This window comes from Nerophis ophidion, linkage group LG01 (genome assembly GCF_033978795.1).
Source record: "Nerophis ophidion isolate RoL-2023_Sa linkage group LG01, RoL_Noph_v1.0, whole genome shotgun sequence".
Classification (NCBI taxonomy): Eukaryota; Metazoa; Chordata; class Actinopteri; order Syngnathiformes; family Syngnathidae; genus Nerophis; species Nerophis ophidion.
In genome coordinates, this window is record NC_084611.1 from 52074290 (window position 1) to 52090066 (window position 15777).

At 37.2% G+C, this 15777-nt stretch overlaps 1 protein-coding gene across 2 annotated transcripts in view; it reads left to right on the forward strand.

Annotated features, from left to right (window-relative positions):
• Positions 1 to 1045: 1045 nt before the first annotated feature.
• Positions 1046 to 15777, forward strand: part of melk (maternal embryonic leucine zipper kinase) — a 61566-nt gene continuing 46834 nt past the window's right edge. Inside the window, exons 1-6 of one of the 2 annotated variants that reach the window (XM_061906918.1) lie at positions 1046 to 1257; positions 1423 to 1522; positions 7111 to 7196; positions 12608 to 12724; positions 13591 to 13734; positions 13835 to 13903. In XM_061906918.1, coding sequence (XP_061762902.1) covers positions 1444 to 1522; positions 7111 to 7196; positions 12608 to 12724; positions 13591 to 13734; positions 13835 to 13903 — 495 coding nt within the window. In that variant the 5' untranslated portion in view covers positions 1046 to 1257; positions 1423 to 1443. Of the gene's footprint in view, positions 1258 to 1422; positions 1523 to 1593; positions 1692 to 7110; positions 7197 to 12607; positions 12725 to 13590; positions 13735 to 13834; positions 13904 to 15777 lie in introns of those variants that run through there. The other variant, XM_061906928.1, reaches the window with a different exon arrangement.

Below are 15777 nucleotides of genomic sequence, written 5' to 3' on the forward strand. Positions count from 1 at the left end.
TTTTCTTTTCAAAACTCAAGAAAATGTTTCACAAACTCAAAAATATTTCACAACCTGAAAAAAATGGTTCACAAACTCAGAAATATTTCACAAAACTCAAAAAAGGTTTCAGAAACTCAAAACAATTTCACTAACTCAAAATATTTCATAAACTCAAAACATGTTTCACAAACTCAAAATTTGTTTTCAAAACTCAAGAAAAATGTTTTACAAACTCAAAATATTGTTTCACAAACGCAAAACAAAAATGTTACACAAACTCAAAAAATGTTTCACAAACAAAAAATGTTTCACAAACTCAAAATAATTTTTCACAAACTTAAAAAAAGGTTTCACAACTTAAAAAAAATCTTCACAAACGCTAATGTTTCACAAACTTAAAAAAAGTTTTCACAATCTCAAAATAATGTTTCATAAACTCAAAAAAAGGTTTCACAAAGTCAAAATAATGTTTTACAAACTAAAAGAATGTTTCACAATTTTTTTTTCACAAACTCACTTTTTTTTTCATAAACTTCAAACATTTTTCAAAACTCAAAAAAAGGTTTCACAAACTCAAAAGAATATTTCACAAAGTCAAAATAATGTTTCATTAACTCCAAAAAATGATTCAAAAACTCAAAATAATGTTTCACAAACTCAAAAATGTTTTCAAAACTCAAAAAAAGGTTTCACAAAGTCAAAATAATGTTTCAAAAACTCAAAATAATGTTTCATAAACTCAAAGAATGTTTCACAAACTCAAAACAATGTTTCATCAACTCCAACAAATTATTCAAAAACTCAAAATAATGTTTCACAAACTCAAAAAAGGTTTCACAAAGTCAAAAGAATGCTTCACAAACTCAAAACAATGTTTCACAAACTCAAAAAAAAAGCTTTCACAAACTCAAAGAATGTTTCAGAAACTCAAAAGAATGTTTCACAAAGTCGAAATAATGTTTCACAAAGTCAGTTGCAACATTTAATCCTTCATTGAAGGCAATAAGCGGTAGATAAATGGATCGGTGGATGGATGGATGGATGCTTCATAGCTGCAGTACCTATGCCCACCAATAGGGGGCTAGGGGCGTGGCCCTAAGCGGAAGCCGGAGCTTAAGGTTGACGCCGTGCGAAATTCAAATTTGTTTGACAAACCATTTGGGAGGAAGTGACTTTTTGTCAACTGTTGCTTCACCGAAGACGAATTTAATCAGTTTGTATGCGTCTTGTGCACCCTCCGGCATATTTATAACCCCCGAAAAAACGCCATCTGTTGTAAGTTATGTTTCTTTCAATCTCTTCTTTACGCGCCTGCAGTGAACTATCTCGCCGAGCTAGTTGCTGTTAGCTGCTGCTCCTGACATTTTAGCACTGCACTGCTTTGTAATGGCAACTATTTATCATGTCTCTACTTTAATGTCGGTGTTTTGCCTCCTCCAGAGCGCGGCTGAAGACGCGAGGATGCCGGTGGAAAGAAGCGAGCCCCGCCTGGCCGAGGAGCTTCACAAATACTACGAGCTTTACGAAACTATCGGCTCGGGTAAAGTTTGCTGATGCAACAAATGTTGTTCTTTCCGGTGTAAATGTAACATTACAATGGTTTTGTTCGTAGACACGTTATAAGCAGACGCAGCATTGGCTGCCGTGACGCGAGAAATTGGGCCACCATCTTGAAGTGGTGATGAGCAGCCCAAACTGACAGTTGACAGGTAGAAAACAACGATGGTGTTCTGCGTTTTCCTGCTCAAATGAGCGGACTGTTCAAAATACGAATCGGGGGATTACTTTTCACAAGTAAGATTTAACATTAAAGGGGAACATTATCACCAAACCTATGCAAGCGTCAATATATACCTTGATGTTGCAGAAAAAAGACCATGTATTTTTGTAACCGATTTCCGAACTCTAAATGGGTGAATTTTGGCAAATTAAACACCTTTCTGTTTATCAGTCTTTTAGCGATGACGTCAGAACGTGACGTCACCGAGGTAATACACCCGCCATTTTCATTTTCACATTACAAACACCGGGTCTCAGCGCTGTTATTTTCCGTTTTATCGACTATTTTTTGGAACCTTGGAGACATCATGCCTCGTCAGTGTGTTGTCGGAGGGTGTAACAACACCAACAGGGAGGGATTCAAGTTGCACCACTGGCAAGAAATCTGTCGCCAGACCCCCATTGAATTTGCCATAGTGTCTGCACATTTTACCGGCGATGCTAAGACAGACATGGCACAGAGATGTATGGATAACCTGCAGATGCATTTGCAACGATAAAGTCAACGAAATGACAAAGATGAGTTTTGTTGATGTTGTTGACTTATGTGCTAATCAGACATATTTGGTCACGGCATGACTGCCAGCTAATCGATGCTAACATGCTACGCTAATCGATGCTAACATGCTATTTACACTAGCTGTATGTACATTTGAAACTAGATACCAACATTTAATGCGAAACAAACACTTACCAATCGACGGATTTAAGTTGCTCCAGTGTCACAAGATGCGAAAGTCCTGATTGTTTGGTCCGCACATTTTATCGGCGATGCTAATAAGGCAGCCATGCTATGGGCCACTTCATTAGGTACACCCATGCTATGGCCGAATAGCGTCAATAGCTATTCGCTCAATAGCTTAAATTTCTTCTTCAGTTTTGTTTTCGCTATCTGCCTCCATACTCCGACCATCTGTTTCAATACATGCGTAATCTGTTGAATCGCTTAAGCCGCTGAAATCCGAGTCTGAATCCGAGCTAATATCGCTATATCTTGCTGTGGTAACCGCCATGTTGTTTGTATTGGCAGCCCTGTATGACTTCACAGGGAAATGGACAGTCTCATCGCAAATAGTGAAAATCAAGAAATTTAAAGCTTTTTTTAGGGATATTCCGGGAGGTGTAAAATTAAAAAAAAAACTTCGAAAAATAAAACAAGCCACTGGGAACGGATTTTTATTGTTTTTAACCCTTTTGAAATTGTGATAATGTTCCCCTTTAAAGGCCTACTGAAATTTCTTTTCACATGGGGATAGTAGGTCCATTCTATGTGTCATACTTGATAATTTCGCTATATTGCCATATTTTTGCTGAAAGGATTCAGTAGAGAATGTCCACGATAAAGTTCGCAACTTTTGATCGCTAATAAAAAAGCCTTGCCTGTACCGAAAGTAGCAGACGATGTGCGCGTGACGTCACCGGTTTGAGGGCTCCTCACATCTGCACATTGATTACAATCATAGACACCAGCAGCGCAAGCGATTCTGACCGAGAAAGCGACAATTCCCCCATTAATTTGAGCAAGGATGAAAGATTTGTGGATGAGGAAAGTTAGAGTGAAGCACTAGAAAAGAAAGAAAAAGGCGAGTGCAGTGGGAGCGATTCAGATGTTATTAGACACATTTACTAGGATGATTCTGGAAAATCCCTTATCTGCTTATTGTGTTAATAGTGTTTTAGTTAGATTATAAAGTCATATCTAAAAGTCGGAGAGATGTGGTGACCGCCAGTGTCTCTGAGAGAATTAAGCCAATGGAGGAGCCAAGATGAAAGCTCCTGCAGGAGGACGCTAACTCAGCACAAGTCTCCGGTAAGAGCCGACTTAATATTACAATTTTCTCATCCAAAAACTTGCTGGTTGACATGTGGTAGAAAAACATGTTTGCTAAAGCTTCACAACAAACAAACATTGGCAGTGTTTCGGTTGCTAAAGGCAGCTGCAATCCACTGCTTTCATCAACAGTATTCTTCTTTATAGTCTCAATTTTTAATTGAACAAATTGCAAAAGATTCAGCAACGCAGATGTCCAAAATACTGTATTATTATCCGATGAAAAGAGATTACTTTTAGCCGTAAGTGGTGCTGGGCTAAAAATGTCCGCTTAACGAATAACGTCGCAAACACGCATCATCATACGGGTCATCATTCCGCGATGTTTTCAACAAGAAACTCCGCAGGAAATCAAGAATGTTTCACAAAGTCAAAAGAATGTTTCATGAACTCAAAAGAATGTTTCATGAACTCAAAAGAATGTTTCATGAACTCAAAAGAATGTTTCACAAACTCAATAGGATGTTTCACAAAGTCAAAAGAATGTTTCACAAAGTCAAAAAAAAGTTTCATAAACTCAAAAAAGGTTTCACAAAGTCAAAAGAAGGTTTCACAAAGTCAAAAGAATGTTTCACAAAGTCAAAAGAATGTTTCACAAAGTCAAAAGAATGTTTCACAAAGTCAAAAGAATGTTTCACAAAGTCAAAAGAATGTTTCACAAAGTCAAAAGAATGTTTCACAAAGTCAAAAGAATGTTTCACAAAGTCAAAAGAATGTTTCACAAAGTCAAAAAAGGTTTCATAAACTCAAAAAAAAGTTTCATAAACTCAAAAAAAGGTTTCATAAACTAAAAAAAAAAAGGTTTCACAAAGTCAAAAGAATGTTTCACAAATTCAAAGAATGTTTCACAAACATATTTTTTTTCACCAACTCAAACTGTTTTACAAACTCAAAATAATGTTTCACAAACTCAAAAGAATGTTTCACAAAGTCAAAATAATGTTTCATAAACTCAAAATAATGTTTCATACACTCCAAATGTTTTTTTCAAAAACTCAAAATAATGTTTTCTATACTCAAAAAAAGGTTTTACAAAGTCAAAAGAATGTTTCACAAACTCAAAGAATGTTTCACAAACATTTTTTTTCACAAACAAAATGTTTTACAAACTCAAAAGAATGTTTCACAAAGTCAAAATAATGTTTGAAAAACTCAAAATAATGTTTCATAAACTCGAAAAAAGGTTTCAAAAACTCAAGATAATGTTTCATAAACTCGAAAAAAGGTTTCAAAAACTCAAGGTAATGTTTCATAAACTCGAAAAAAAGGTTTCACAAGCTCAAAAACGGTTTCAAAACTCAAAAAAATGTTTCACAAACTCAAACAATGTTTCACAAACTCAAAGAATGTTTCACAAAGTCAAAAAATGTTTCAGAACTCAAAAAATTTTTACAAACTCAAAATAATGTTTCATAAACTCAAAAAAAGGTTTTAGACACTCAAAAAATGTTTAAAAACTCAAAAAAAGGTTTCACAAAGTCAAAAGAATGTTTGTATCACAAAGTCAAAAAAATGTTTCAGAAACTCAAAAAAAGATTTCACCAACTCAAAAGAATGTTTCACAATGTCAAAATATGTTTAATAAACTCACAATAATGTTTCATAAACTTGAAGGTTTCATAAACTCAAAAGAATGTTTGTTTCACAAACTCAAAAGAATGTTTCATGAACTCAAAATAATGTTTCAAAAACTCAAAATAATGTTTCATAAACTTAAAAAAAGATTTCAAAAACTCTGATGTTTCATAAACTCAAAAAATGTTTCAAAAACTCAATATAATGTTTCATAAACTAGAAAAAAGGTTTCACAAACTCAAAAGAATGTTTCATAAACTCAAAATAATGTTTTACACAGTCAAAATAATGCTTCACAAACTCAAAAAAATGTTTTCAAAAACTTCAAATGTTTCATAAATTCAAAAAAGCTTTAACACACTAAAAAGAATGTTTTTTTCACAAAGTCAAAAGAATGTTTCATGAACTCAAAAAATGTTTCAAAAACTCAAAAATAATGTTTTATAAACTTAAAAAAAAGATTTCAAAAACTCAAAATAATGTTTCATAAACTCAAAATAATGTTTAAAAACTCATTTTTTTTTAAAACTCAAAATAATGTTTCATAAACTCAAAAGAATGTTTCACAATGTCAAAAGAATGTTTCATAAACTCAAAAGAATGTTTCAAGCAGTCAAAATAATGTTTCACAAACTCATTTTTTTTCAAAAACTTCAAATAATGTTTCATAAATTCAAAAAAAGGTTTCACAAACTCAAAATAATTTTTCACCACAATGCTTCATTAATATGTGAAAATCACAAAGAAATACTTCTGGGGGAGGATGACCCCCTCTGCTGGGGTTTGGTTTACAAACGTTCAGCCCCACGTAAAAAAGAAATTCACCAGCCGACGCTGATTTTGGTGCATTCTCATTTTAGGCAAACAAAGTATAAGACCATACTTATCTAACAGTATAATTGTAACCAGGAATAAGTCTTCAGGTAACAATATTCCAAATAATAACATTGTTGGGTAAGACAGAATCCAGTTTTATTCTGAATCCAGTGAAACAGATTGGTGGATTTAGCTGATGTAAAGACTTTAAGGTGTTTATATATGTTTATGTCGAAGTATTTGGCAGACACTTTTATCCAAAGCGACATACATAAAAAATACATTTTAAACAATCACTGTAAACATGATCATTTAAGGGAAGAATGTATTACAAAATATCAATACAAAGTGTCAAGCCAGAATAAACTCTGCTGCTGTAGCAACAGAGATACAGTCTATAAGCTATACAGATATCAAATGTATCCATACATTGTTTATGTAGGATATACGCATGTATATATAACCTAATCATATTGTTTTTTCAACTTAAAAATAGCTGAGTTCCCCCCCCCAACCCCCCCGCCTCCCCCCCCCTCTCTGGGATTATATTCTCAATTTTGATCTCGGACGTCTGGTCACTTATAGCGTAAAAGAATATTCTATTACTGTTAAGCAAACTATGAATCATAAAACACGCAAAAACACGTGTCCTTTATTAAAGCTACACGTATGACAAAAAAAAAGCGTGAAAATCAGTGGTATTCAGTGAGGTAAAATGAATTAAATGACACTCTGACAGTTCATTGCTCCTGCCAAATGAATTGCACTCAGTGGAGCGGATTACCACTCCAAGATGGCGGCCCCGCGTCCCGTCAGTGCCAGTAGGCAGTAGCGCTCCATGCTGCGTCTACTTATAAGATGTCTATGGTTTTGTTGATGCAACAAATGGTGTTATTTCCGGTGTAAATGTAACATTACAAATGGTGTTATTTCTGGTGTAAATGTAACATTGCAACGGTTTTGTTGATGCAACAAATGGTGTTATTTCCGGTGTAAATGTAACATTACGATGGTTTTGTTGATGCAACAAATGTTATATCCGGTGTAAATGTAACATTACGATGGTTTTGTTGATGCAACAAATGATGTTTATTCCAGTGTAAATGTAACATTGCAATTGTTTTTAGGCGGCTTCGCCAAAGTGAAGCTCGGTCGACACATCCTGACAGGCGAGAAAGTGGCCATTAAGATCATGAACAAGAAGGACCTCGGGGTAAGTCTACAAATGATGGATCATTTGTTCATTGTTGGACACCCACTTTGATGAGTTAAGCCGCAATAATATTCAAAAACTTTTAGGGTATATTTGTATTTCTTCCTCAATGTTTCAATGAACTCCTCTGAGCTGCCACCTTATCAATCAATCAATCAATGTTTACTTATATAGCCCTAAATCACGAGTGTCTCAAAGGACTGCACAAACCACGACATCCTCGGCTCAGAACTCACATTAGGGCAAGAAAAAACTCAACCGAATGGGATAACAATGAGAAACCTTGGAGGGGGCATTAAATGTGGGACCTAGCGGAAGCATGTAGATGCTGAAGAGTGCAGGGCCAAGAACCGAATTCTGGGGAACTCCACACGTTACCTTAACATAGTCCGAGGTCACATTGTTGTGGGAGACGCACTGCATCCTGTCAGTAAGATAGGAGTTTAACCAAGACAATGCTAAATCTGACATACTAATATGTGTTTTGATACGCTCTAATAAAATATTATGATCGTGGTAGAGGAGTTTGCGCGTCCCAATGATCCGAGGAGCTATGTTGTCCGGGGGCTTTATGCCCCCTGGTAGGGTCTCCAAAGACAAACTGGTCCTAGGTGAGGTATCAGACAAATATTAGCTCGAAGACCTCTTATGAGGAATAAAGATCAAGGACTTGGATTTCCCTCGCCCGGACGCGGGTCACCTGGGCCCCCCCTCTGGAGTTGGGCCCGGAGGTGGGGCATGATGGCGAGCGCCTGGTAGCATTAAAAAAGAGTGGATCTTGCACTTTAATGTTACTCTGCGCACAAAATAACACTTTCCAATGTTTTTTGTGCGTTAAGTTATTCGTTCTGGCTGTCAAATCATAGTAATTTTGGCTTTGCAGAGCTTTTCCAAGGTGTTATCCAGTTTGCAATTTAGGCCAGAAACCACAAAAGTGTAGGTACCCAAAGCTTTGACACTCTTTCAATCATTGGTTGCAGCTTTAGAGTATCGTGAACGGCTGCTAGCATCTTCCAATTCATCGATACACCAGGGCAAGGCTTACTCCTATCAACAGTAAGGGTGTAACGGTACGTGTATTTGCATTGAACCGGTTCGGTTCGGAGGTGTACTGAACGAGTACACATGCTAGCAGCAACCGGACTAGGACAACATGTATAAGCCAGAGCTGGAAGACCCTCCTGCCTCGTTAAGATCTCCCGTTTGGGAGCACTTTGGCTACGCGATACAACAATGGCGGACGGAGGTTTGCCGATATTGTTCAGCAGCTGCTTCTGACAAGACGTCAAACGTGTTGCATCTTTCCTGTCGAGGAGCGCAGGGTAGACACTCCTCCAGGGCTGATATATTCTCGGGGGAAACACACTTCACTCTACCCGGCAGTGGGTCTCCATCAGAGGTGGGTAGTAACGCGCTACATTTACTCTGTTACATCTACTTGAGTAACTTTTGGGATAAATTGTACTTCTAAGAGTAATTTTTATGCAACATACTTTTACTTTTACTTGAGTATATTTATAGAGAAGAAACGCTACTTTTACTCCGCTCCATTTATCTACAATCAGCTCGTTACTCACTACTTTTTTTTTTAATCGATCTGTTAATGCACGCTTTGTTTGTATTGATTTTGTCAGACACGCATTCAAAGTAGGATCTACGCATGCCTGCGTTCCACCAATCAAATGCAGTCACTGGTGACGTTGGACCAATCAAACAAAACCAGGCGGTCACGTGACCGTCACACGTCAAATCCGACCTAAAAAAGTTCAAAAACGTATTGGGGTGTTACCATTTAGTGGTCAATCGTGCGGAATACGTACTGTACTGTGCAATCTACTAATAAAAGTTTCAATCAATCAATCAAAAGTGTAAAGGAAAAAAGACACTTTTTATTTCAACCGTACTTCCCGTCAAAAGCCTAAAGACTGATTGCACAGTTCCTGTCTTCACAATAAAAGTGCTGCTCCATCGCGCCTGCGCTAACAAAATAAGAGTCTCCGAAAGCCAGCGCAAACAAGCTAACAAGCTACGGAGTTTGCCGCCAATGTATTTCTTGTAAAGTGTATAAAAACGAATATGGAAGCTGGACAAATAAGATGCCCAAAACCAACAACTTTCATGTGGTATTAGACAGAAAAGAGGAACTTTTTTTCTCCTCCATTTATCAGCACTATACTGTCTGATTCCAATCAATACAAGTCATCAGAATCAGGTAATACACCAACTTATATTCTTGTCTTCATGAAAGATAGGAATCTATGTGTTAAACATGCATGCATATTCATTAAAACACCTTTAACATGTCAACAAAAACTGCAAAATAAATAACTATAAATTATATACTGTATATATATCTATATATATCTCTCTCTCTCTCTCTCTCTCTCTCTCTCTCTCTCTCTCTCTCTCTATATATATATATATATATATATATATATATATATATATATATATATATATATATGTGTATATATATATATATATATATATATATATATATATATATATATGTGTGTGTGTGTGTGTGTATGTATATATGAGGTAGATCACCTCGACTTGGTCATTTATTAAGTAATTGATTTACGTTGAAAAACATATTGGGGTGTTACCATTTAGTGGTCAATTGTACGGAATATGTACTGTACTGTGCAATCTATGAATACAAGTTTCAATCAATCAATCAATTGATGAATGCCTACTGAGCCTATGGTGCTGTTAAGTTATTGTGGCTCAATTTTCCTTAATATTTTTATTTTAATGTATTATTATTTAATATATATTATTGTTTTAGTTGCTTAAGAGATATTCCTGGCTATGAATTTGCTCATTGCTATTTTTATGTTTTTGTGCATTATTTGTTGCTTTAATCATTAAACAAACTGGTTACTCATCAGTTACTCAGTACTTGAGTAGTTTTTTCACAACATACTTTTTACTTTTACTCAAGTAAATATTTGGATGACTACTCCTTACTTTTACTTGAGTAATAAATCTCTAAAGTAACAGTACTCTTACTTGAGTACAATTTCTGGCTACTCTACCCACCTTTGGTCTCCACAGCTCCGGACTCCAGGGTAAGTGAAAAGTCCGGCGATTAGTTGCAAATCGTGGCTTTATTGAGGTCTTGCACAGAGCCAATCCAACAAAACACTAGCCACTCCCCACACTCACCTACCGCTCCCTCACCTCACTCGCCCACACACTCACTGACGTCACTCACCTCACATGCTGTCACATATTAAAAGGCCACACACACATACGCTACTCTCATAACACGTGCTAACCGATTTGAAGCGTCACCGCCGCATTCAAGCAGCCCCTCCTCGGCGAGTCAGGCAGGGCTAAAGCAACAACAAATGTTTTTATAGCAGCAGATTTAAGTCCACATTGCATTAAAAACTAGATTTTGACCCACTTCTATGGTGGAATAACAATGAGCCCATACAGTATATTTTCTTACTGCCAAGTTAGCCAGGCTAATAAAAGTCTCAATCAATCAATAAAAAAAATCCCTTTATATGTACAAATGTCTTGTTAAGAAACCATTCTGAGCCTTATCTTACTTAGTTTTTATTTTATATATGTTGACCACATAAACCCTGGCAATGGACCCTGTGTGTATATGTATGTTATGCCATTATTTACAAATTTGAAGAATAAATAACCCCAAAAATGTACCGTAGTTTCTGCACTGTAAGGCGCACCTTCAATGAGTGGCTTATTTTAAGACTTTGTTCATATATAAGGCGCACCGCATTATAAGGTGCATAAAATAGATGCTACAGTAGAGGCTGTGGTTACGTTATGCATCCTTTATATAGAGCTGCGCTCAAGGGTATGTCAACAAAACAGAAAGGTCAGTCAAACTTTATTAATAGATTACAAACCAGCGTTCTGACAACTCCGTTCACTCCCAAAATGAATAAACAGTTGTTTTATTATTTTTACCGATTCAATAAACACGTAAAAAACAGTCTGATACCGTTACGGTAAATCAAACGTTAGTGCAATCATAATATAGTAACACTCGAAATAGCGCAAAGCAATAATATATCAATAACTCAACGTTGCTCAAACGATAGTGTCCCAACACAACACACAAAATAAACATGTAAAGCTCACTTTATTAAGTTATTCCTCATCCACGAATCCCTCGAATTCTTCTGCTTCAGTGTTCTAATGAAACAGTTGGGCAAATACGTCATTAAACGAGTCAGTGTCGCTGCTGTTAATATTAAATTCTCTCGCTGCTGCTCTATTCCCGTGTTCTACTGTGTGATTGATCGCCTTGAGTTTAAACTCTGCACAGAAACGGCATGCCTCCCACTGTCTAATATGCCAGTGCGCACCGCGTGCTTCTTCTCCTATGGGGGAAAATAAGGTTGGCGGCTGCTTACCGTAATTGCGAGACCTCTTGTGCCATGTTTAATTCGGACACTGAAGAAGAAGAATTCGAGGGATTTGTGGATGAGGAATAATTTAATAAAGTGAGCTTTACATGTTTATTTTGTGTTGTGTTGTGTTGTGTGACATTAACCTTTGAGCAATGTTGAGTTATTGATATATTGTTTTTGCTTTGCACTATTTCGAGACGTCGTTAATGAAGTCTGTGTCGCTGCTGTTGTCTAGCGGTTCAGGGACAATTCCTGCTTTCCTGAAACCATGTCTCTCAATACGAGCCATTTCAGGGTCTTTACATGAACACACAAATGGAAGTGAAAACGGCACGGCCTGGCGCAGTCATATATCCCAGCATGCACCGCGCACTTCTTCTCCTGCGGGGGAAAATGAAATCTGCGGCTGCTTACCGTAGTTGTGAGACCTGTTGTGGCTCAATATTGGTCCATATATAAGGCGCACTGGATTATAAGGCGCACTGTCAGCTTTTGAGAAAATTTTAGGTTTTTAGGTGTGCCTTATAGTGCGGAAAATACGGTATATTTTGTTTTCTTACTGTACCGAAAATGAACCGAACCGCAACCTCTAAACTGAGGTACGTACCGAACCGAAATTTTTGTGTACCGTTACTCCCCTACTCAACAGATATCCTGTTACCATGGTTAAAATTAGGTAGATGTCTTCAAAGTCCTTGACTGAACAAATCACCAGGATCACGACCCGCCACTTCTCCCAAGAGCCCAAACACTCCTTCAGGACATAAGGTTCTCGTCGAGATCTTGTCAATTTTATCGAGAGGCCAGTTGATCAATTCCATTGTTTATATTTTAGAGAGGGGTGCGAAAAGAGGGTACAAGAAGGTTAAGACAAGACAAAACAAAGTTGCAAAGCAGGAGAGGTCAGGGAGAGGGGAGGGGAAGTGAAAGTGTCCGCCCCAGTTGAGAGCCAGATTGAAGCACAATTTATTTTAGAGTTTTAGATATATCACCGCGTATTGCTGACTGTCTTTCTAGGAGGATTTGCCTCGTGTGAAGGTGGAGATCGAGGCGATGAAGAACCTGAGTCATCAGCACATCTGCCGTCTCTACCAAGTCATTGAGTCGCCCACTCAGATCTTTATGATACTAGAGGTGAGCATCCATGCTGTCGTATTCAACATCCCCTGTCCTGTATAGTTTAGTTTAGTCTTTATTTGAAGGGACAATGCACAGAAACATTAAGCTCAAAGACAGATATGTCCTGTACCAGATTATAGCTAAATAGCTAATTTCCATCTGCAGTCCCTGGCTACCTAAATTAAAGGGATACAAAAATCATGCATTAAAGTTATTACAATAAAATCAAACCATATCACATATTCAAATTAAGAAGTCATAAAATGCCTTTTCATGCACACATACTTAAAATACATTACAATCACATCTCATTTACATCATCACACAAAGACAATACATGCTCTTGTTCATATCTGTCATCATTTGTAAAAACAAGCATGAATTTAACACACACACCTAACAATTTACAACAACAATGCTCTCATGGATAAATATAATACACATTAAGTTGATCTGTCAAACATAGTGGCCACCTTAGTGACCGTTTGAGCAGCTTTGATTGCTCCAAAGCCACTTTTTAACTTCAATTGTAAATGAAGAGTAATCTGTTGAACTTTTCAAGTTTGTTGTGAGGTCGTTCCATTCCTTTATGGGTTTATATGAAAAGGCTAAATTGTGCAAAAGATATTTTACATCTGGGTACGCTACACTGCCCCCTAGTGGAGGCTCGTGTGTTTCTTGTTGTCACAGCAGATGTGAACTGGGCAAAGTGCTTAAGTGGCGCTGGTGCAGTGTAATTTAGGATTCGATGGGCCACTTGCATTGATGCTTATTTTTGAATAGTAGCTAAGTTTAACAATCTAAATTTCTAGAGAACTAAACAATGATGGTGGTGATGTGTTTTTTTTTTTCGGCATGTCTTCTCTTTTTGTCTCTTGCAGTACTGTCCCGGGGGAGAGTTGTTTGATTACATCATAGCCAAGGACCGGCTGTCAGAAGAGGAGACGAGGGTGTTTTTCAGGCAGATTGTGTCTGCCATGGCCTACGTTCACAGCCAAGGTTACGCGCACAGAGACCTGAAACCGGTAAAAGCAGCTGTCATGTGGAAGCGAGGCTTGTGAGACAGAACTAGGAATTATGGGCCTGCTCTGCTGTCTAAAACCTGCTGTCCCTTCTGAACTTTAGGAAAACTTGTTGATAAATGGAGACCGCAACCTGAAGCTTATAGATTTCGGCCTTTGCGCCAAACCCAAGGTAGGTCAACCTATTAGGGATGTCACGGTTTGAACATTTCTTATCACGGTTATTGTGACCACAATGATCACGGTAATCATTATCGCGGTGATTTTAAATGTGCTAAACATTTTCAAAAACTACTTGTACCGAAATCCTTCAGTTTAGTTTAGTTTATTAAGGATCCCCATTAGTCTTCATTGCAGTGGAGACTATTCTTCCTGGAGTCCAGTCAAAAATCATCACACAGTCACAAAACAAAAGATTAAAATGCAGTACAACATGATCAAATAATAAAATATTGTAAACCAAAAATAGCAACAACACAGAACCCCCCCCCAAAAAAAAAGAATATATATATATATATATGTATATATATATATATATATATATATATATATATATATATATATATATATATATATATATTAGGTCTGGGCAACGATTAAAAATTTTAATCGAAGTTAATCACACTATTTCTCTGATTAATCGCGATTAACTGCATTGTATACGCAAAGCCCAATAATGAATTCAAAAGTAGTGTGTAATGCACCTTTTATTGGAATATTCTCCCACATGAACAAAAGCGCCAAAACATTTGTTGTGCAAACACAATTTAAATCAGTCCTTGTTAAACAGTAGCAGTTAAATAGCATATTTTATGAAAATCAACTCAAAAAATGTAAATACAAACATTTAAGCTTATTGCCACTGCCAGGGTATTTAAGTTATCCTGTTTGTTATGGAAAATATATATAATCTACATACAAATCTCTGAGCCACAATCATAACATCTGAACAGGCAATTTCTGAGGTAACAGCAGAAACCTTTTTTTTTATCAGGGATCTTATGTTTAAAAAAACCTATATTATAGGTAGTGGGCTGTTTTAGGGAATTTTTGATCAAATTATCCGTAGTAGCAATATTAATAGTGTGTTTATTCTGCGTAGTGCACTCAAAATAATTATGACTATATCTAGGAATTGATATGGGAATTTTCCGATTGTTTGCTTGGTGCTTTGATAAACTGAACGGATATACATGGTACTATATTTTGATGTTATGAGCCAGGGAAAGAAAGAACTACCCTACCCAGCATGCAACAGGAGTGACGAGCATGTGCAGTAGCCCGGTATAGGTTGTGTCGCCATGACGGCATCTTGTATGTTGTGATATGCACGCTCTGAAAGCAAACGTTAAGAACTCAGCCAACACTCCTCGTCTGCATTATTCATAAATAGACAACACAAATACTCCGCTGCTTCACAAGCCGCTGGATGTAGCCGGCAAAGTATTCCCATGCTAGCTAGCCGGTCTAGCAAGCACGCGTCATTCAGTCCAAAACGGCCCGATCTATCCACATTCAGAATTGTCTGGCGGTCGTAAGTGATCCCGGAGTGACCACGCTGTAAGCCAGCCATGAAATTTGCAGAATTGTCCGGTATTTTTGCCAAATGTTCCATCTTTACCAAGAGCCCCTCGACGCCGGAGCGCGTCCGGGCGTCGCCATCTTGCTAAGAAAAGGCGTTAACAAAATAAAAGCATGTAAACAACATACGCAAATGTGCGATAAAATAATTGTCGGCGTTAATAGATTGATGAGTTAACTCGTAATTAACGCATTAATTTGCCCACCCCTAATATATATTGTCACAACCACTGGCTTGTTAGTGGCTGTAACATTAAGGGAGACCACACCGATTTGTACATTTTAGCCAACAGATCTTTTATTTACAACATGTATCAGTGATCAGTAATGTGAATTAACCAAGGAATGTATCAGTAAATGAGTGTTGTCCAAAAGGGTGCAAGTGTGGTGCTAATCCCGGCCGTCGTTGCCGTGACCATACGGTCACCAAACGAATGTGCCTGTGGGACGAGAGAGAGAGAGAGA